Raw genomic sequence first — 21,900 nt, 5'->3', positions numbered from 1 at the left:
AAGCACAGAGAAAAATAAGTGTCCTTTTTAGGACTTATTTTTATCACTTTTGAATTGATACTAATGATTATTTATGCTCTTTCAGCTGAAAGTTCATAAAATCACTAGAGTTCTCATTCAATAAATGTTTAGCAGTCATCAGAGACTTCTCTCAATTAAAAAGGTTAGAATCGGAGAAAGAGAGAAGGAAAAAGTAAATTTTTCTTATCTGTAAATATTATTTATCCAGGAAGACGTGGGGGAATTTTTACTCATATTGAACTTCAGTAGGAAAAATCAAGAGGACAGTTACAAATTGTTTTATGATTGCTGCATTTTCTAACAAAGCCATTCTCTCACTGAAAACTACAGATCCAGTAAAAATCAATACTTCTGGTGATCTGCATGAAACATTTCAAAACATTTTCTGTTGCAATTTACCATATGTTCATTATTTAATTTAATTCATGCTTTCTACTTTGGTTTGACTTGAAGCTGGAAATTGTTTCACACCATGCTTTACGTGTTCTTTGGTGAGCTCAGTATGCCCTTTCTTTTTCCTCACTGCTTTGCTGTTGCTCCCCATCACGACTTGGTGTTTGAGTCACCTGGTTGGTGCCATGGAGCTGAGCACAGTGTGTGCTGAAGGAGGACTGGCACCTTTTGCATTGCACTCCTCCACTGGGCCAGGACAAAACTTGCCTTTTATCAAGAGTGGCAGTGTTAATAAAATAAAACAAATGATGATGCAACAGTAATGATCAAATAATAAAAGCAGTGCTAGTAACTGAGGTATGCTCCCAATATAAGACAAGGAAAAAGACATGTGAATCAGAACCAGCATTAAAGCCAAGGTACAACCCATCTAAGAACTACTGCCTACAGTCACCAGACAAGACCACTGCAGCCATCCCAGAGGGACAAATGAGTTCCTGCCAAATTCTGCCAGGCAATCCTTCCCTCCGAAAGATGCGAGTGCTTCACTTTAATACACAGTAGGTCTTGATGCCCATTTATTTCAATGCAGAGACAGATGTGTTTAACTCAAAGTCTAGTAGAAGTGTTTGCAGCTATTTACCCAGAAGCTTACAGATCTGTTCAAAGGCAGCCTTTCTCTGTCAGTCTCAGAGGCAGTGCTATCTTTGAGCTGGCTTTAACCTCCTTAACAACAACAGCTACCATGGTCAGCAGGACCCTGGCACCAGAAAGCAGGACCTGTGTGTGTGTCTATGTGTCTGTGCTGGCACTTCAGCGCATACATAATTCTAACCATACAAATGCAATTTAGTATATCTAAGGACACACTGGAAGAGTGGCGACTGGCTGCTGAGCAGGGTGATGAGGCTCCTACAGTGTATTTAAAAATAAAAACATTACTGAAAACGCAGTACAACAACTTTTCAGGTTATTTACAAAACCTGAAGCATACCTTGTACTGTTTAATGACCACTTGTCTATGAAGTCCATTACAGAAAGGGAAGCAGAGCTCAGGAAAGTACGGCAAACTAAAGAAACCAGATCTAGATATCTAGAAAACTCAAATTATTTCCTTCTCCCTTTACATAACTCAGGATCATTCTTAACCTATTCTGAGGTTTATCTATTTTATTTTGTCTATCTCTCTATTTTATCTATCTCATCCAGTTGCTACTACCTAGTAACATACAATTTTATGTATAGATATATTTAGATCTATTTATAGATACAAAAGATATATTAAAAATACGATGGCATGAACACAATTTTTTTGTGAAACAAATGACACAATTTCAGCAGAAAACACTGTATTTGCCTGTGAAATAGTGCATGTGTCTACACACACGATTACCATATTATTATTACATATCCATATAATCTGTGTGAGTATATATATACATGCATACTCAGTAGATATATTTCCATATTCACATATACATAAAACAGTGAATGACACGTCCCCTGATAAAACCTGTTATTTCAACACTTCAAGTGAAAAGTGTTAAAATAAATGGCTCATCACATACAATGTGTTAAAATAAATGTTTATTTCAACACTATGTGTATCATAGCCATTTATTTCAACACTTCTCGTTTCTCAAGACTCACACAACCAAGAGTAGGAGAACTGATAGCTATACCTAAGGTAGTTGAAGCACACAGCCCTACTCATCTGCTTGCCATAGGTTGAGTAGGAAGTTATTTGACACTTTTTTTTCTCCCAGCAATAAATGGAAACTACCTACCTTGACTGTTCATGGAGATCTGCATGTGTCTGTAAGATGGTGGGCTGTATCATCATTTGGAAAGAAGGGCTGTACCAGAGTCTGTTGAGATATTTGGAAAGCAAGACGCTGCTACCAGGGCAGGGTTGGGAAAAGAAGCAAAGTATGGGGCTTTTGACAATTTAACTTTGTAATTTTGGAGTTTGACACAAAGGGATCAGTGCAGACAGAGACTCATGCAAACAAGAGCAAAAACTAGAGCTGTTCATACTGAAGGGATGTGATTTTTGCAGGACCAGTTATAATCTGGTGATCAAACAATGAATTAGGAGAGAACAGCTAGGCTACCAGACTATCCTGCTGGAAATAGTTTCTTGGGAGGATTCTTCAGGTCCCAAGACTTGTCTTATTTATTTTAATACAGAACCTGAATGGTCTTTGGAGCAGAAGCTTTCCAACTTTAGGTAGTCTTTAAGGTACAAATATAGTCATTGGGAGCTTCATGTTGGTGTGTTTAGATTAGTGTCAGCATCTGAACTTGTTCCTACAGGCTGAACTTGGACATTACATTATATGCCAGTGTTAAACTAGCATCAGTTTCTTTCTCTGCCTTATTTTGGGAGGAAAGCAGAAGTTCCCAATCTCTGGTAGTTCCTGTTGGAGCTGGAGGGCACTATGCCTTTATAGATCAGTCTCTTAAGAACAGAGGCAGGATGAGGATGAAGAAATTTAAATAATGCACAAAAACTTCACAGACTACAAGTCCCCTCTGAGCAATTTTTACCACTAACCTGCCTGCGATGTTTTCTTACAGCTTTCCTCCTTTGAAAAACTCTCAAAGCATGATTAGAGACTGCCTAGGCCCTAGCAAGACAGTATGGCTGTAAGAAGATAAACACTTGGTGGGGGGTTTTCTTTTCTTTTTCTTGTACTTTTTCTTCCCTGAAATTGCAGATCTGTGTGCTGGTGTGGACACAGCACAAACCCACAAATTAAATTAATGAAATGTTAGCAAAGACTTTGCAACCAGCATACTCTGTCAGAAGACTGTTTTGCACCCAGACAATGAAAAATTGAGACCACAGTTTCATCATCCCACAAATAAATTCACTGCCTCAAGCCAAGCCACTGCACAGTGCTAGTTGCCTATATTCAAACATCTCTCTTCCTGTAAAGTTATCTTCTCCCAGTGTCACCTTTGGCAGATAAAACACCATAATCATTTTGTAGCAGAATACTGTACAATGCAATGAAAGTAATCCAGAAAAAAAAAAAAAAAAAATTTCACCCTTTCACTTTCTTCAGATGCGATTAGTTCCAGAAAGAGGAGGTATCATCATCACTCCTTTGAAGGCACTGTGGGTTATAAGATTGGTCCTCAGAAGCTGGCAACATGTAATAAAAGTGCTTTATTCCTAAACATCAATCAGCTTCAAGAATGGCAGTTGCTCACAGAATGGTAATAATGGAAATACTCAACTAATAACTACTGTAGACATTAAAACACTGTATGACAGACGTGTAGTGTTCATTACACAAGAACGCTTTCTTATAATTACGGTTTTATAGCTAGGTACATAAATTTCTAAATATTTAGTTCCTTATACTTTGGTATTTTTGCAATGAAATTTACATGACAATACTTAGTTTTCCATACAAGAAAAGGACCCCCACACACACTCCAACAGAGAGTTGATACCTTGGCTTTAGCTGAGACCTTGGCTGAGCATGGATGATAATTTTAAAGAATGGCTTTTTCTTCTGTTCCTTTTTTTTAATAACCTTCACAATTACAGGAAGTTTTATGCCATTTTTTAGCTGAGAGTGTAGAGCAAGCTGAAGAGTTAATGCCTTAATGGAAAGCAAAATAATAGCATGTCCATGCTGTGTAAACTATTTGTGGCATAAAGGAAGCACAAACCTTATTTGTAGAGGCCTTTACTAGCTCTAGATATATTATCGAGGGTTGGTAATTAAAACATGGTTGTATCAGCCCTGCTTGTGACCAGTCACATAACTCAATGTTGATTTCCAGATGAAACTATACACCTGTATCACAACTCTGCTTTCTGCATTAATAAAAAATAACAACATTAATAGGCCTAAATACTCATTTGTTTGATGTATTCAGAGCAACATAAGGGGATGCAAGGGAATTCCGTGCATTGCTCTGTCAGATCATTTTAATTGTTATCCAATGAGGGCAGCTCAGAGGGTAAGGGACTTAATTTATGTACTTACTCATCCTTTCAGCTTCCACTGAAGAAAAATGGTAGCATGGTAGCAACAACTCCTAATCTGCATTCACTGGTCTTCAAGATCACAGAAAAGGCCAATTAACAGAAAGCCAGCAGCCCACAAAGTGTTTGTTGATTTTAAAATACTGGTCAAATCACATACTGCTGCTGCTAAACACATATGAGCCATATTTGGCATTTACACAGTGCCTTCTAGGAGAGGATATCCAAACGCTATAGAAAGGTATAATATTTTTATCTCACCGAAGAGAAAGGGTGCAAGGGGAAGCCTGGAAATCTGTGTGTGAAGAGAGGGATTCTACCTGAGCAGAAAAGGCAGCAGTCAGCCTGCTGGTCACAAATCCCTCGTCCCTTGTCCCAGGAATTCCTATTGCCATTTTTTCTAAAACTGTTTGTAATTTAAAGGATACCTTTTTAGCAGTATGCTTTGTATATCAACTCGAGCGGTCTCTTCTTAGAAGTAGATTACATACTGATGTCCTGGGCACCTTACTCTGTGTATTTCATTGATTAATTTTTATGCCTGTTCAAACCATAGCCTCAACCATGGGAGTATGGCTGTTCACAGAAGCATACAGGACTGTTGTTGACTCTTGCTCTCACTTATAAAGGAGTTACGTTCTCCTTCCTTCCTGCTTTTTTCTAATCTAAAATAAAACATATCTGAAAGAACTGATTCATTCTGGTGGCAGTATCTTTGGGCAAAACTGGGTTGCTTCCTTGTTATTCTTGGTCATGCAGAATTATTAGGGATTCTGAAGGTTATTTTAAGCAATCAATGTACATATGAAAATGAAGAGATCCCATTTGCATGAGCTATCACTGACATAATACTGTGTATGGAAAGCTCAAAGAGGAAGACTCACAAAAGCATAAATGTTCCGTGTGAAACTCTAACACATCTGTTCAGCACTGAAAAGCCAGCATTTAAGTCCAAAGCGCTAGAGAGCCGAGACAAGTGCATTTTTGGAATCAAAACAAATGCTGGTAATTTAAGAAAATACTATGAAGCACACAAAGACTGTACAATGCCATATGTTGCACAATGCATCTGGTAATCAACTTAGTGTATATGCCAAATTTACTAGAAGCCCAAATAGGCTTAAGTTCTTTATTCAAAAATTCAAAAAGTAAACTACAGCATTATAAATATGGTGCACTTACAATTAGAAAAAAAGTGGATTTTTCTTTTTACTTACAGAACACAAACAAAAATTAATCTCCTAAATTATATTCCATAATGAATACATGTCCAAGCTTCACTTTTTATCAACAGCTTTCACAGACACACAGTTTTAGGATATGGTGTATTCTACGGTATAAAACACAAACGTGATTTAAAAATTATTTTACAGTCAATGTTTATTTCTATTTTGGAGGTTTGAAGTCATGAAGGTTTTATGCTGTCATTTGTGATTTGATACACAATACATTAGTGAAGATGTCATCAAACACAGATATACAACCTTGCATATATTGTGGTCCTTAATCAAATATGAATCCATAATTCATATCCCACAGTTACAGTATTAAAAATACAGTATAAATCCATAATTCAAGTGGACAGTATCACTTATACAGCTAAAATAAATGGTGTAGGATAATAGTTTTGACTTGGGTTACAGTGTCAACGCAGAGACTTGAGCTGTGTTAACTTACCAAGCTTGATCTTGCTTGCCAGAGCATGCATGTCAATATTTAGCTCTCAGAGAGCATGTCACCAGAATTTACAAAAACTAGCTTAAATACAAAATACTATAGCAGCTGCTGTGATCCTTTTCCTAACACTGAGATTAAATTGCTGAAATTTATTTTAGCTTTTTAAACCAGAAGATGTGTGCCATATACCTACTGTAACAAGAATATGAGAAACAGCATTAAGGGATTGCAGTGCTGTTATTAGGGCTTATTTAAATACAGAAAAACACCAGATGCTTTACAATAACTTACAGGAAGATATTTTAATGTCAAGCATACAAATATCACTTTCTTCTGTGATAACAGATTAGAAAATGGACTGGGCTAAAATAAAGATACATCTGTGTTTTCAAAAAAAGAAGTCTAACCTGCACCAGAAAAAAATGAATCATTTACTTGCCTAACCACCAGAATTTTATCACAAAATGTAGGCACACACTCTCTTAGGCATTTGACAGAGGTACCTGAATTAGGCATATACTAACCTCAAAGGTCTGATGCAATCAGTGGTGCGAGAAAGGAACCCACCTCGAAGAATGCCCATCTCCTTACAATGATGAGGTACAAAAAACAGTCTCCTAGTCTGAAATTCAGTGGGATAAGCCTTTGCTGTACTTGGTTAGCATGTCTGCTCACAGCTGCCTGTGAGATCCCCGATAGTGAGTGCATATCACGGCAGCTCAGGAAGGCAATGCAGGTAGTGTAAGCAGAATAGAGCACCACTACTGCCTGCCTTCTCTGCCCAGCAAACCTTTGGCTCAGTGAATCTTATTTATGAGAAACAGAAAAGGACATTGGAGACAGCCCTGGAAGAAGCCCAAGTTTGGAAGAGAGATTGTAAGAGTGACAATTTTATTTTATTTTTGAAGACCCTTTTACCACCCCACGCTATCTGACTTTAACAGTAAGCTGGATCTGTTCTCAGAGCTGCAAAATAGTGAGCCTGAAAGAAAATAAAAATAAAGACACAGGAAAAAAATCTGTGTGCCAACCCCATGCAGGAGGGAACTCCTTCCTAAAATTCTAAATTCCCCTTAACAAGATGGAGCAAGACTTGGGGTGACTTCTCTGCCTCTGGCAGGGTTTACCTCCTCTCTGGACACCTGCCAAGGACTGATCCTCTAATGTGTTTTTATGAACAATAAAGATGCAAACAATCTCTTCATTATTTTAATAAACCAGATTGTACTGTGTAGCAGACTTTCTCAAAATATTTCTTAGGGAAAACAAGTTGCCACCAGATCCTCCTTGGAGATCTGAATTCTTCAAATCCCACCTTCAATAAGTTCTGAAGAAGCTGCTCAATTTACAAGAAAAAACAACCAATTCCTAAAAGCATTGTCTGGCAATACCTTCTATGCAAGTGCTCCTGATGCACAGAATTTATCAGGGCCTAGAATGAGATTTCTCTGAGTAATTCCTATTAAAATCTAAGCAGCTCTTGAGTGGGCATGTATCCAAAATTTGGTGAAAATACTGCCAAAGCTGGTGGATTCAATAGGCAGGCAGCTGACATGGCATTAACAGTGTAAGCACAGCAATAACTGACAGGGAGTAAGATGAGTTCAGCCCAGCTCAAATGTGGACTGGAGTAATCATATCTACTTTTTAAAACCATAGGTCACTCAATAGGGCCATGAGACATATATAAATGGCCAGACACAACTTTAACACAGTTAACCATGTCTTCATCAGAATGCCTGCTTACAAAAAACCCCACAGCTTTCTCCTCATTTTGAGCTGCCTGTAACAAAGTTCTTCTCAGCATCAGCCTTACCTCAGTGCTGAGTCAGGTGTGGTACCATACATTTTATGGACAGATCTTATGTCATTAAAAACACCCTCTCTATATATCTGCCACAGCTGTGCAATGGATTTCTCATTCTGAAACAGTGGGACACAGCACTCAACAGTTCTCACTCAGCTCTCACCTAACCCAAATGATGGTGGCTAAATCCCTGACTATGAGTGTCTTTTGGGATTTAAACAGGACTTGATAGATATGGTTATATGGTACATGTTAATAGGGAAGATGTTTGCAACTACTTGGCAACACAAAAACTGTAAATTGATCATAAACTGGAAAAGCGAACTACTACAGGTTTCCTAAATGATTTTGTAAGATACATTTGTATATCCTGTGTGTAAAGCTCATTCTATACAATGATGTGCTTTCATGAAAAGGCACACTAAAATGCAGATCCCTTAGCTGACTACTATATATTAGTTGCATTCTTTTGAAAGGTAAAAAAAAATGTTCTGATAGTTGTGAAATACTTTTTATAAATGCTTCTGGCAGTAACTCATCAGGGATGATGTGATGCCCAGTGAAATACAAACCCAGGATCTAGCCAGTTAAACAAATTGCTATGTTTTGTGTTCTGTATTTTATGTGTGAAGTTGCATTAGGATTTATTCATCATTCAAGTAGGATACTAAAAAATACAGAATGCTAGCAAGATTTAGGTGAATAAAGATGTATTCACTGTGGCGAGTTCATCATAAATCATAGCTAACCAGTGGTAGAACTTTCAAAGGCGACTCCTACATGGAAGCAGGATAGCAGCGATAACTGCATAAGTAGGTCCTTTTGGTGCTGCTGGATGTAGAGCAATGCCCTGGGTTTAAAGTTGTTCCAGGATTATTTCTTCTTTTTCCTAAACCCCCATATCTGATTGTCAAAATATCCTGCAACTGGATTAACCTCAGCAAGCAGAGTTATATGTAACTGTGAAACCTTCTCGTCAAGCCACTTCCTAACCCATTTCTAAAACACATTAATCCAGTATTTTGCAGGTAGCCCCAGCATCCTCACAGATATGCCTAAGCCACTGAGGCTACCAAAGCTGCTGAACCAGGTGGAGGAGCTAGCACGTAATACAGAAGTTGGGGTGTACTGTCAGCAATGGTAGTATCCCCAAACTGATGGCAGAAGACAGTAGTCATCTGGCCTATCCTGCAAGCACAGCTGTCCCACAGAGAGAAGGAAGAACAGGAGGAAGCTCCATGCTAACAAATGTTAAATAAGAAGTCATTTTTCTATTTATTTGTTAGCTCGTATTTTGATGTTAAATGGATTACAGATTTTTTTAAAATGTAAAAATGTGTTTATTCTTCAGGTAAGATGAGAATATGTCCTCTGATGAATACAGATGTGCTCTACAACCAGTATATGCCACTTGGTGACTAGAGCAAATCAATATGCAAAGTAAGATATGAAAAAAAATGAACATGCTTAAGACACACCAGGTCAGTACTCAGGGGTTTTAACCTCTGCTGATACAATTGTTAAACAGAATTGTTTACAAACTCTGACAGACTCTTGGTGTGGGCTTTTTTTTTTGTTGTTGTTGATTTTTTTTTTTTTTGTGGAATTACAATTAGAACTTCCACTCTGTGAGTGACAGGTACAGTTTATAATTTCCACAGAAGACAGTTGCCTCATTGATCACTCTCAAGTACTACCTGTATCACAAACTGTGCTGTTGATTCATGTACAGAATAACAAGTCAGCAGAAAAGAATTATGGGCCATGCATGATCAACAGCAGGGAGCTTGTAACATTGACATTTATTCTCATGAGTTTGAACCCTATTTCCTTTGTCAGGTCTTTCCTCTGTCTCCTGTATTGAAGCTCCCTAAACTCTCATAACTTGTATTCAAGTTTGAATCTATCACACACAGTACACTGCAACAAAGCTTTGCAGACTTCTAAGTCAACTTGAACACTACCACCTGAAGTTATCTTCTTTGTGGTCCACCCCATGACCATACGCTTAACCACTTAGAATTACTGCTTCTATACAAAATGCCCTCTTGCATTGCCTGCAACACTGAGAGCACAAAGCTGGGCCCAACTCTAACTTGTGTGACTGCCAGAGACCGGTTGGCAAACCAGAGTGACCCTTCTAACCAGTCACTGAGCAGCCACTGGGGTATCATAAGGCATGCAGCTCTCACAGTTTAGACACACTTTTGTAGTGAGCAGTAGCCTTTCAATTGTATGAAAGATGGGAGAGTTATACTGCGTGCCACCACAGTCTCCAGTCCTCGTTCAAGCTGCACTCAGAAGTCAAAAGACGTTTTGATTTTATTGTGATTACCGGGGGAGAAAGGCGAGCAAGATCAGATTGAGAGTCTTAATGGAGAACAAACCTAGCAGTAGACTTCACCAAGGCTTTTCTCGATTTTTATTATTATAATTAATGTCTATTTGAAATTCTTGATAGTATTTTAATTCCTGTGTTAGAATAAACTGAAAAGTATTTAAACGCCAAATATTTTTCAAATAATTCATAAGATACTTAAAGCAGTTATATTTAAAAGACCTCCAAAATGAATTCCAGTAAGTTTTTTATGATAGAAATATATCAGTTTTCAACATGAAAATGTCCAAAAGACATGATACAAAAGTATTTTGAGAATTTATTTTTGTGAGCATTTGCTTAAAATTGAAAGAGGTGATCATAAGAGAAAGATACACTTTCTCCCCTAGATCTGATAGACATGGAAAGACTCGTGCTGACGAAGATACCACCAATGGGTTCTATCTTGCTGATATTACTGGAAGGACAAATTTTCTGTTCCTGACTCACTTACACCGCCTCATGAGGCCATAGTTTGCATGTGATACATTCACCTTTACCTGTCACTGTAACCAAGTTTAAATACAAAACACTGCTCTAGCACCCTGATTCAAAATGCTTTGACATCTCTTTTACTTTCTCTATTAATTTCCATTCTTTGTTAATCAGACTACGTCTCCAAGTTGCTAACTGTAAGAGCACTCTTTACTTAGTCATGTTAATCCATACCATTACATGAACTGATTTCCCATTTTATCTACCTGCACCCAGACTAAAACCACATATTCTTTCACCCATGTTTGGGCAAGCTAAGCTACAGTCATTCTCTCTTATTTTTACCATGTTATGTCTGAGTAGAACTTACGATTTTATCTGAATCACCTTCTGACATTTGTCTTTGGTAGCCATCAGTAAAACCTGATATCTTAACAGTTATCTGTTTATTTTAAAAAAGCCCACCCATCTGGGAGGTGAATTATTTCAACTGGGCATATTCTATATGAGCTTTGATATAAACAGTAAATCCAGATTGTTCAACAACAATAATTTGGAGATTAATCTACTTACAGAATATTAAAACAGAAGAATATAGCCCACTGCATTTCTAAAGCCCTGTACAGACCAGATACAGTTAATGATGATTTGATGGTTTTCTAGGAGGTTGGAACAAATACTTGGCTTTTAGTCTGAGACCAATGCTGGACATTTCCGTCTGATGCTTAGGGGATTCAGCCAACTAACAGATACATTTAGTGAAGAATCTCATTCTAGTCATGCCCTCCCTTCCTAATTTCCCTTTTCACTGTTTTGTCGTCTTTGCCTGTTCCTCAGGGAACCAAGTGATTGATAGCCTAATCCAATGACTGTATTACAGCTGCCTCAACTTGGACTCTTTTCCTTATCATTAGCAGTTAGCCTATGGTTAAATTCACAGCTCACTGCTTGGTACAGCCCCTGAGATTTAAGGGTCTGGCCTTTAGAAAATATTTAACATAAAATTGAAATCTTGACATACTGAGAATTCAGTTCTCTGCAAGGCTTCTTTAATTAATCTAACGTACTGTACCATTGTTCTATATGAGGCTGTGACATGGTGAACTGTTACTGAAGCTCACAGAGATGTGTAATTCTAAATTAAACACTCACTTACATGTACCTACACTGCATTTGTTTCCCAAGTACATGTGCATGAATGTGAAAATTTAAATTCAATCTATAACAATAATAAAACAGAAACCAATTATGCTTCAAGAGTACAGACTTTTCATTCAGTTCAAGCTTGGAATGAGCTTTTTTCACAGTAAGAGGAGGAGAAAACACAGCTTTGTTCACATTCTGTGTGTAAAGACTCATGCTTTATTCTTTTTTCCAGGACTCGTTTAATCTTTGGTTTATCAAATCAATGATGATCATTTTTAATCAACTACAAACAGTACCTGTGCTAAAAGTGTAAAGCATTTTCTTTGTGAGAAGGAAATTGGCTAAAAAATATTAAAAGTGGAAAAAATATGCTTAGTTCTCTGACCTTATCTGGAGAATAATACTTATTTTTAAATAGCTATGGGAAGGATGTAGACCTTGATCTATGCTGTAAACCTTTGCCCTACTTCCAGTCAGTCGATGAGCTGCAAGCTTCTATGAAAATGGCAGCTGAGTCCCAGATGAAAAATTATGCATCTCATAAACTGCTATTCTGCTGAAATGTCAAGCTATGGCAGGGCTGTACCTCAAACTCAGCACTTGGCATTTTCCTTCTGTCTGCTTTGTTGCCATGAAGCAAACATGAACAGTGAGGATTTGTGTAGGGCAGGTAGCAGGCGAGCTCCCTGTCAAAAATCTATTATTAGGGCTCTGATCTCTCCTGCACAGACCAGTGACGGCAGAACACTAAGAGAAATCAGACTGCTGCAAGGACACGATGGAAAACAGAGGACTCTTTGTGAATCCTGACATAATATATGCAAATAAGGGCTTTTAATAGCTGAGCTACATTTAACAGAAAAAATAAAACAAAATTTAAATTATACTATGGCATATATTTGGTTTTTACTCTTATCCACACTATTTTATAAATATATGTTAATGTAAATAGTCTTTAACTCTCTGTAAATATTTATACTAAACAGAAGTGCCTATGCATACATACGTTTTGTTTTGTTTTGTTTTCAGTGATGGGCAGCTTTTCATTCATTTCTATTGACCAAAATCCACACTGAACAGTCACTGAGAACACTGTGATTAGGAAAGTGAATGCTTTTGTGTTTTTGTTGTTTGTTTTTTTTTTTTTTTCCACTTTTCTTTTAATGATGTGTCATAAAATTAAAATTAAAAGGCAGCCCTTATTATTATAACTACAACTTTTCATCTTTCAATATAATTCATACATACCAGATTAAAATATATGCCCCTATTAATAACGTCAATTATTCTTATAATGTATACATTTTAATTTATTGAAATAACACCTGCAAATCATTCCCTTAAAGGTCACAATTGCTATCTGACAGTGGTTTTTTGTAAAAACAGACAGCTCCGCTAACTTACTTCAAAAGTAACTAAAATTAACTGCCTCTGCCAGTCTTCAATAATTGTATGTTCCTGCATTTAATGACTGAATCTGCTATCTAGGTATATTCCTTCTGACATCCCTTGTGGTCAGCTATGAAGTTTTAACACACAACTTTCTGAATCGCTCTTGTTCTGGAAACCACACAGACATATGTACATGAACATGGTGTACAATATATTTGTGCAAACAATGCCAGAATACTATAGGATGTAATAACAGGACAAAACTATAACAGCACATAGAAATAAGGTGTTCTAACTACTACTGTAAAATACTCTAATATTTTTGCAACAAAGCATTAAAAGGATACATAGCGAGTGTGCCGTAGAGAGACTTGCTTTTAACCTAAATTTTTTTGCTAAGACCAGTGTATGGTTTTATAAATTTATCCCCTAAGGATCTGGCTTCCAGACAAAAACAAACAAAAAGATGACAAAGAACAAAAAACCATGGAAATTCAAAGAGAAGCTCTACTCTATTTTGCCTGCCATAGATATCCTATTGTGCCACAATGTGATGTGTTTTATAAAAAATAACTGGAATATGGAAGTACACTATGAAAGCTCATGAAAAAACTTTATTTAAAAAAAAAATTTAAAAACATTCAAAGGAAACAAATCTTAGGAAGCATGTAGTCGCTGACAGTATTAACATTTCTCTGGGAAAGTTGGTATCTTATTTTAATATCTATAAAATATGCGTTTTCAAATAATTTATATTTATACAGACTAAAACATGTCTTTCAAAGCCAGAGGTCATCACTCTTTGTGAGGATAAAAAAACATCATTAGCTTCTTTTTAAGAAACAAGTACTCTGCATTGCACATGTATATGAAGAACTCAAGGTAAAATTGCATCTATTCTATATTTTCAAACCTGAAATACTGCTGGATCAATTCTAAAAGCTCCTTAATATAAATCAAACTATATCTAATCCTGCAAACACGTATGATAGTTATACAAGTTTGGGAAGCTGTATCTTAATTTTAGTAATTTTCTTTCATCATAGGTGCTTATTTCCTTAACCATATTTTGGAGGCTTCATTTGGACATTTTTACTTTTTGAGTAATGAGCAGTTCCTGGAAATTTATAAAAAATGGATGAAGACTGGGATCCTCTAAGCACAATGTCCTCTCATGTAACAGGGTCACAGAAATCCATAGGGCTACCATAGCCCTTGGGATCAGTTGAGGCTCTATGGTGACAATTAGAAATTAATTTTCTTTAGAAGACAACAATTTGTCAAAATTAAAATGAAATTTCTCCTGCAAATATTTTTTGGCACCAGGATAGAGGTAGAAGGTGAAGAAAAAAACAGAGAGATTTTACAATGTTCAATAGTTGGAAGGTAAACTTGGAATCCAGGGGACCCAGCTGGGACCCAGGCTCACACCTGGGATTTAAGCCTGGCTCTCCCAAGTCAGGCTCGTGTGCAGGTCAGCAGGCTGTGGTAGTATGAATGTGTATCATGTGAGAGCTGTTTCACTTTGTATTAATAATTCAGTATTTGCAGGGAAGTGAAGAAGAGAGAGACACTAATCCTACAGTCTAGTGGTCAAACATCCACCTGGGATACTGGGATTCTTCCCTGTCAAAACCACCCAACAAACAGAAGGGTAGGAGTGAGGAAACAGCAATGCCTCTTATAGCTTAGCAATTTTCAGCTGATCAAATTAGATCAAAACAGGAAGGTCACTGCCCGAGCACTGGCTAGGAAGAAAACACTGACTGTGACAATTCAAAGCTAAATGGGGATTTTAAAGTAATCTCATTAAGCCTCTTTTTCTTTGCAAGATTTTTTAAAAAACATTTTAAAAAACCAGAGACATAAGTCCATTCTCAAAACATCTCAGGATCCAGCAATGATGTTAATAAATTTTTTTTATTATTTTTTTATGTATGTTAGACAAGCCATAGAAAAATACCTGTCATTTATTAATTTAAAAGGAATTAAAAAGGAATTCCCTCTCTTCTGGAAAAATAAATGACAATCTTGCATATAGCTGCATCCGCAAGTGACAGATGAGGAAGGAAGAGGAGGCCAAGGGGAAGTTGCATATGGAAAACATTTCTTCAATGGAGGACAGGGAAGACTGTAAGTCAAAATGTCAGGCTACTGCTAGGCCAGGGTATTAGCATACTTTCATTATTTGCTCTTCAACGGAAACCTTCATCAGACTCAGAGTGAGTTTGCACTCAGCTGGAGAAGGAACCCGCACTGTATTAAGAAATGTGTGGACACAGTGAATTTATAAAACATTGAAGAACAGCTGTCCTTTAAGAGAACGCCTTCCTTGCAATGTGATCCGGTCCCCGTCACTGGGCTGCAGAGCCTCCCGGGCCGCCCTGCCAGCCCGGTGGCTCCCTCAGCGCGCGCTGATGCCGCAGCTGCCACGGGCGCCATGAGGCCCCTTCCTCCCTGCAGGCCCTAACAGCTGGTGGCGGGAGCCAGGCCCGAGCACTCAGCAAAGCCCTTCAGCGAGAAGAGACAGGGGCTGACCTGCTGCCTTGCTTCGAGGTGCAAAGGGCTGACTTTTGCATCTTGAGCTGCAGCGTCTTACCCCCAGCTTTCTGCTGGCTGCCTCCTCTCACACGCTGCAGCCCTCCGCTGACGCGCGGGGCTCCTTCAGCTCTCAGGGGAGTGAATGGAAACACAGAGTGCAGAGGATAGGGCATGTTTCAGTATGTGACATCAAGGGAGGAATGAATCCCCGATGCTGGTGATGGACCTGAAGCACAGCAACTTCTGCTTTTCATCCTTCTGCAAAAGCACCCTTTCAGACAGAGCAACCCCTATGCTAGCAGGAAATGCTACTGGAGGTAGGGAGAGTCTCCTGTGATTTATGTGAGAAGGGGAAAAAAGATAAGACCAAACTGTTCTAAAAAATCCAGTTTAATACAGCACTCTAGAAATACTCCACTGTGAGCAATTCCTCACCAACCAGGTGATAGTGAGGGTCACCAGCTTTCAGCCTAGCTATGTTTCAGACCTCACCAGCACATCTGACTGAAGGCAGTCTGCGCTGAGACCTCCTCGAGGCTGGGGCCCAGCTCCCACCCCACCCACGGCCACGCAGCAGCACCATGAGCACTGCACCCCATGGGACAGACTCTTGCCACAACTACTGCACCTCTGTGCCAAGCGAGAATCACTTCTAGTCCAGAAAAGAACTAAAATCTGTGCAAGTGGAAAAAATCCAGAAAGCAAGATATAGCTTGGCTATGCACTGTGTCTGCTCTAGGTTTGTGCACTAGAGAACATAAACCAGTTGTGCTTTGGTAAAACACACAGAAAAAGGACCAGACTTATTGTTTCCACAATAGTGCTGGCTTTCACTTTAAAAAAATAATTCTCTCTTGAGAGGAATTATTTGAAAAAACAACAAAAACTTACTGACTCTATCAGATAATAAAATAGATCAAGTTTAAGCACATCAAAATAGAAAACCAGTACTTTACACTACGAAGAGACTTTCATGCCAGGACCACAGAATACTTCCCAAAAAGCCTGTAGGCATGTAAGTGTTGTTACCGCCATTTCACAGACAGGAGAAATAAAGCATGGAAAGGTCAAGTGTCTGGCTGCAGGCCACGTGGCTCAGCTCTGGCATGGCTGGGAATAGACCTCAGAAGTATGGCCACCATGCCCCTTGCTCTGACAAGACAACACAGTCTCTCATTTTTTGAATTCTTCTGAGCATGCTAGCTCTCTTGATTTAAAATTGCTTTCCTGCTTTTGTAAATTTGTATACTGCTATACCTTGATTGCTGATCAGAAAGTATTGCAATGTGTTGCAGAGCCTATTGACTTTATTGGCCCTGTGGCTTTCTTTTGCGCAATGAGTTGTGGGACTGGAACCTAGTGATGCCAATTATCAGCAAGAAACCTTTATATATTTGTCTGTAACAATATGCTCTTTCAAAACATAGTAAATTGACAGCACTTCCAGTGGTTTTCATATTTTTTAAACAACCAGATTTGTGTCATATGTAGTAGAGCAGCCTAAAATGACATCTTCTATCTCCTGATACATGTAAAACTTCAGGGAAAAAAAAAAAAAACAAACATTTTTATACTTACACACATACACACATATATATAAAAACAAAATAAAGAAAGAACTTTTCCTCAGGTCCCACTTATAACAGGATTATAAACCACAGAAATACTGGTACGTCCTCCCTTATAGCTGAACACTCAGGTGCCACTGTAATTTATGCTACATACATGTTTCAAATTTGTGACATAAGAGACACACTTTTCATAATGCAGTCATTTTATAGATTTTATTAGACAGACTTATGGTAGGAAGGAATATTCAGAAATTGCAACTTAAATGAGAAAATGTGAATGGTGTTACTTATATAAAATACTACTGCAATAGTTCTTTTATTAATTTTTAATGCACAGCACCCACTGTGACCTCCTTTATTCTTTTCCTGTCAACATGGCAGGCTAGAGAAATTGAAATGGGCTGTAGCTGTTCTCTTCTTTCTCCCCTCTTCCTCCCATTTTGCATAATATTAAAATATAACATCTTATTGGACTGTCACTGTGAAATAATGATTATGCAATAGGCATAACCATTTTTCCGATTGTTATCTGTTCCTTACTTTTCAGCATTCTCTAAAAAATTCCAAATTCCACGTAGTTATCTACGGCAATAAGGCAATTTTCCACTGAATACACTCGTCTCAATTAAAGTTTGTTTAAAAGTTATCTTTTGCTACATTTCTTACGGTTCTCTAAGGATAACACCAGTCACATAAAATAAAGCATTTTTTGCCTGTCTGGTCTCCTCTGATTACAGTTTTGGGGTGAGGTAGGAGGTGGGCCAATAAAATAGGGTTTGACTCAATTAGGAGGATGCTATTACTTCTGTTACGTATATTTACTGCTACCTCTATCACCAAGGAGACTAATCTCCATACCAGTAAAGTCAAGAAGCTCACAGTATTGTCTTTGCAGGGCCAAGTTCATGTTGTCACAGCAACAGAGTGCACAGGGTCAATAGATTAATACATTAGTGTGCACAGGCACTGAACTGGAATGTAAAAGTTTTGCTGCTGGTTTTAAAATTAAACTGTGAAGCAGTACTTGGAAATATGGCCTACACAAGATATTCTTGTATATCTCAAGGGATAGGCGAAAAAAATATGCATATATTTGCCTAATACAGTCTATCTTTTTTACCACAGTGGGAAGAGGAGGAAATAACCTCCTTGGAAGAGGTGCACTTGGTGGGAAGGAGGAAGGAAGGCTGGAGTTTGGGCTATGAAACACACACTGCATTTGGATTGTTGATATTTCCCCCTGCGATGCCCTTTCATTAGCCTCTGTCTAACATGGGGCCTGACAATTGTGACAGAATGAAAAATTTGAAGAAAAGTGAGGGTCACGAGAGAAGAGATTTCCTTCCGTCTCCAGTGACCCTATCACAGTATTCTGATGCAGCGCTTTACCATTAAAGAAAGGGCAACCCAAGAGCCTTCACACTTAATCTGTTCCATCTGTCATGACTATTAGAAACATTGACCAGCCGTGAGCTTTAAGGACTCGGTGCAACAGCAGACATGATATTCTAGACCACTACAAGGACCTCCCGATGTTTTGAAAGCCTCCAAGGAAGTACTATGCATCAGTAAGGGCAACACCTACCTGACATGCCACCATATGTGGTCCTCAGTTCTCCACCGACTGCTGGCCAAGGTGTGCTGTCTGCTTTCAGTCCCATCAGTCCTGACACAGTGTTGGTGGCTGTAACACCATCTGCGCCACCTGTGAAAAAAAAGGTCAGTCACTTTTTGTTAAATCGCGTGTATAAGAGAGGAAAAAATACAACAGAAAAACTGTGAAACTGTTAAATAACCAGAAATTCAAATAAACAGCTGAAGACAGAAAGCACAAAAGGGTCTTTAAGACCAATCCTGGGCTGATAAATTTAATACTAGCTGTAAGTCAGGCTGAGTCAGTTGAGATAGCTGCAAGGGCTATAAGATAGCATGTGGGAAACAGATCTCTGTCCGTCAGCTATGTGGGACAAAACCTGCTACGGTGGTTGTTCAACACCTGGAGGTGCCCCAGCACAGGGGTCATTTCCTCCAAGTCTGTGAGGAATAAGACAAATGCAACAGAGAAATGATGACCAAGGTTTTAAGTGATGGATTAATACACCTACTTCCAAACTTAATTTCCTACCATGTTGTACTTTAAGCTCCAAGGGGAAAAAAAAAAAAATATATACACCTTCAAATGGTGTATTTCTGTTTTCTCAGGACACACACACCGTTTTCACTACTAAACGTAGAAATAGGGGAATTTACAGTGGTATGGTAAAGGTATAAATATGATAGAAATAGGAGTGTGCAAACACACACACAAACATATATTATTTATTGTTAACAGTATAATATAGTTCTCTTCATATATTGCGATATTCTAGAAGCATGAACAAAATTAGGAAGCCTTTGATCTCTGTGCTTATTCTAAATACATCAAATAAAGTATTTTTGTATTAGTTTCTGCTGTTATTTGTTATTATTCCAGCAACTCCCCTATCTTACCCCATCCAACAAATTAGTAAATCTGCACAGCTTGTGCACTGGCTTCGGTTACCTTCCTGCGCAGCCATCGCAATATTCACAATATCAGTGACATTTGGGGTCAGCTTGGCAAAGAAAGGAATCTGAACAGCTTGTCTAACCCAGCGACAGATGTTCCGTACCAGCTCTGGATCCTGTTCAAATAGGTCAGATAAATATAGAACATAATTAAAAGTAATATGAACAAAAGGTATATCAAGGAAATAGAAAACTTTGCTATAAGTGGCTATACTGCGATTTTATGAAATTACAAATCATAAAATCTGATCCTCATCTCATTAGTTAACATTTCAGACACATCAAGGAATTGCAAATCCATTACAGAAAGGTTAGTTCATGAAAAAAGGAAAATTTGCTTTTTTTTTTTTTTTTTTTTTTTTTAACCCAAAAGACAAAGATAGCACAAAATGTTCCATTCCCAGAGAGGGGAAAATATAATTTTGGATGACAGAGACTTTCTTTACCCATTTATTTTAAAAATTACTTTTCATTATTAATGACTCACTCTGTGTAAATTATATTGAAAATAACCAGTATCCTATTAAATAATGTGAACCTGAAGCATTGGCTGATCATGCCTTCATCAGAACAACAAGGATGAGTCAAGGATGCAGGGCTATCAGAATGCAATTCAGCATTTCTGAATTCTCCTCTGACTTCAGAGAATAACTTGGGATGGCCGTAGTGTAAATGAAAGATCAAAATCTTCTCTGTTAAAGCCAGAAATCAAAATCTTCAAGTGTTGGCTTTTCTTAATTTCTAGGCATTTACTTCCCTTATGGAATACGTCTCATGTAGACAATAATCAACTGTTCTTTCAATTGAAAATAGCTATGCCGAATTATATGTGTCTGGCACATGTAATGGTTATTGTTCAATATAACTCTTAGGGTATGGGTTACTGTGTTTTTTTTCTGTTGGCTATTGATAATGGTCTTCAATAAATACCTTACAATTTGCAATACCGATGCATGTCGAACATGGTGCGTGATCTGGTTAAAAACTGAATGGTGCTATTACAAGATTTAGTACAAGTATAACCTGGGGGTAGGCTAATTGGTACCGCAGCAATTATTTACATTTACTAAATCTTTATCACTCTTTCAGATAATTAAGTCTGTCATATGTGAATAATTTTCTCCCATTTGGATATTGTAGAAACTCAGCTGCATTTCTACGCAGGAGCTGAAATTGGGATGAGCCTAAATGAAGTTTAGTTTAAAACAATCCAGTGGACACCAAGGTTGACAGCCTAGTGAACACACAGGAAATACCCCCTTGTTTTTACTTCTTACACCAATGGTTAAATACAAGTGAACCCCCCCCATAAGCTGTGTTCCTAGAAAGTACACAGTGCTTGACATGAATAGTAAAACCCTGAGACTTAGCTGTGCCATTCCAATAAAAATGGTGATCTCCCCGCCCATGCAGCTTCCATGAAATATGTATGAACGCTGCGCTGGCAGTATGAAAGCAGTTGCATCTTTGACTTTCATTTCTGTTTTGAATTTCCTTGAGGCCCAACGCAGAAATGAGAGACCCTCTAGAAGACATGAATTGTATATCCTTTATGTTAATTCTTCTCCTTAGAAATCCTTGTAATAATGTTCAGGATATTGGCACCACATAACTCATTATGCCGACTGCATTGTGCTTATAGTGCTGCCATAAAAATTCTTACTCCAACACACACTAACACTTAAAAAAAATACAATTATTCGAATCCACAATGAATAACTTATTGGGAGATCTCTTTCATTCATATAAACCCAATTTCCATCCTACCTAAGACAATTTTTCAATAAATAATAATTTGACCTCTGTTTACAAAAGTAAGTAAAGACCTTCATTTTCCATCAGTTCTGCTTCTCCCACACCAAGATTAATGCAGCAAATGCAATGGAAGGGTCTTCAGTTTTTCAAGCTAGTAAACAGTTTAAATATCTGATTGCACAACACATGTTTAGACAAAGCCCTTTTGAAATGCTCACTTGCCTTGGAAACC

General features: G+C 38.0%; 1 protein-coding gene across 5 annotated transcripts in view; it reads right to left on the bottom strand.

The window, feature by feature from the left end:
- Positions 1-21,900, bottom strand: part of DPYD (dihydropyrimidine dehydrogenase) — a 360,191-nt gene that overhangs the window by 74,578 nt on the left and 263,713 nt on the right. For all 5 annotated transcript variants that reach the window (XM_042805542.1, XM_042805516.1, XM_042805526.1 and 2 more), the window contains 2 exons: positions 19,909-20,029; positions 18,952-19,071 (listed from right to left, as the gene is read on the bottom strand). In XM_042805542.1, the coding sequence (XP_042661476.1) occupies positions 18,952-19,071; positions 19,909-20,029 (241 nt within the window). The remainder of the gene's footprint in view (positions 1-18,951; positions 19,072-19,908; positions 20,030-21,900) is intronic.

The sequence above is a fragment of the Tyto alba genome, unplaced genomic scaffold (genome assembly GCF_018691265.1).
Source record: "Tyto alba isolate M040663 unplaced genomic scaffold, T.alba_DEE_v4.0 Super-Scaffold_1000006, whole genome shotgun sequence".
NCBI lineage: Eukaryota > Metazoa > Chordata > Aves > Strigiformes > Tytonidae > Tyto > Tyto alba.
The sequence above is the reverse complement of the archived record's forward strand: the minus strand, read 5'-3'. Positions and strand labels throughout refer to the sequence as shown.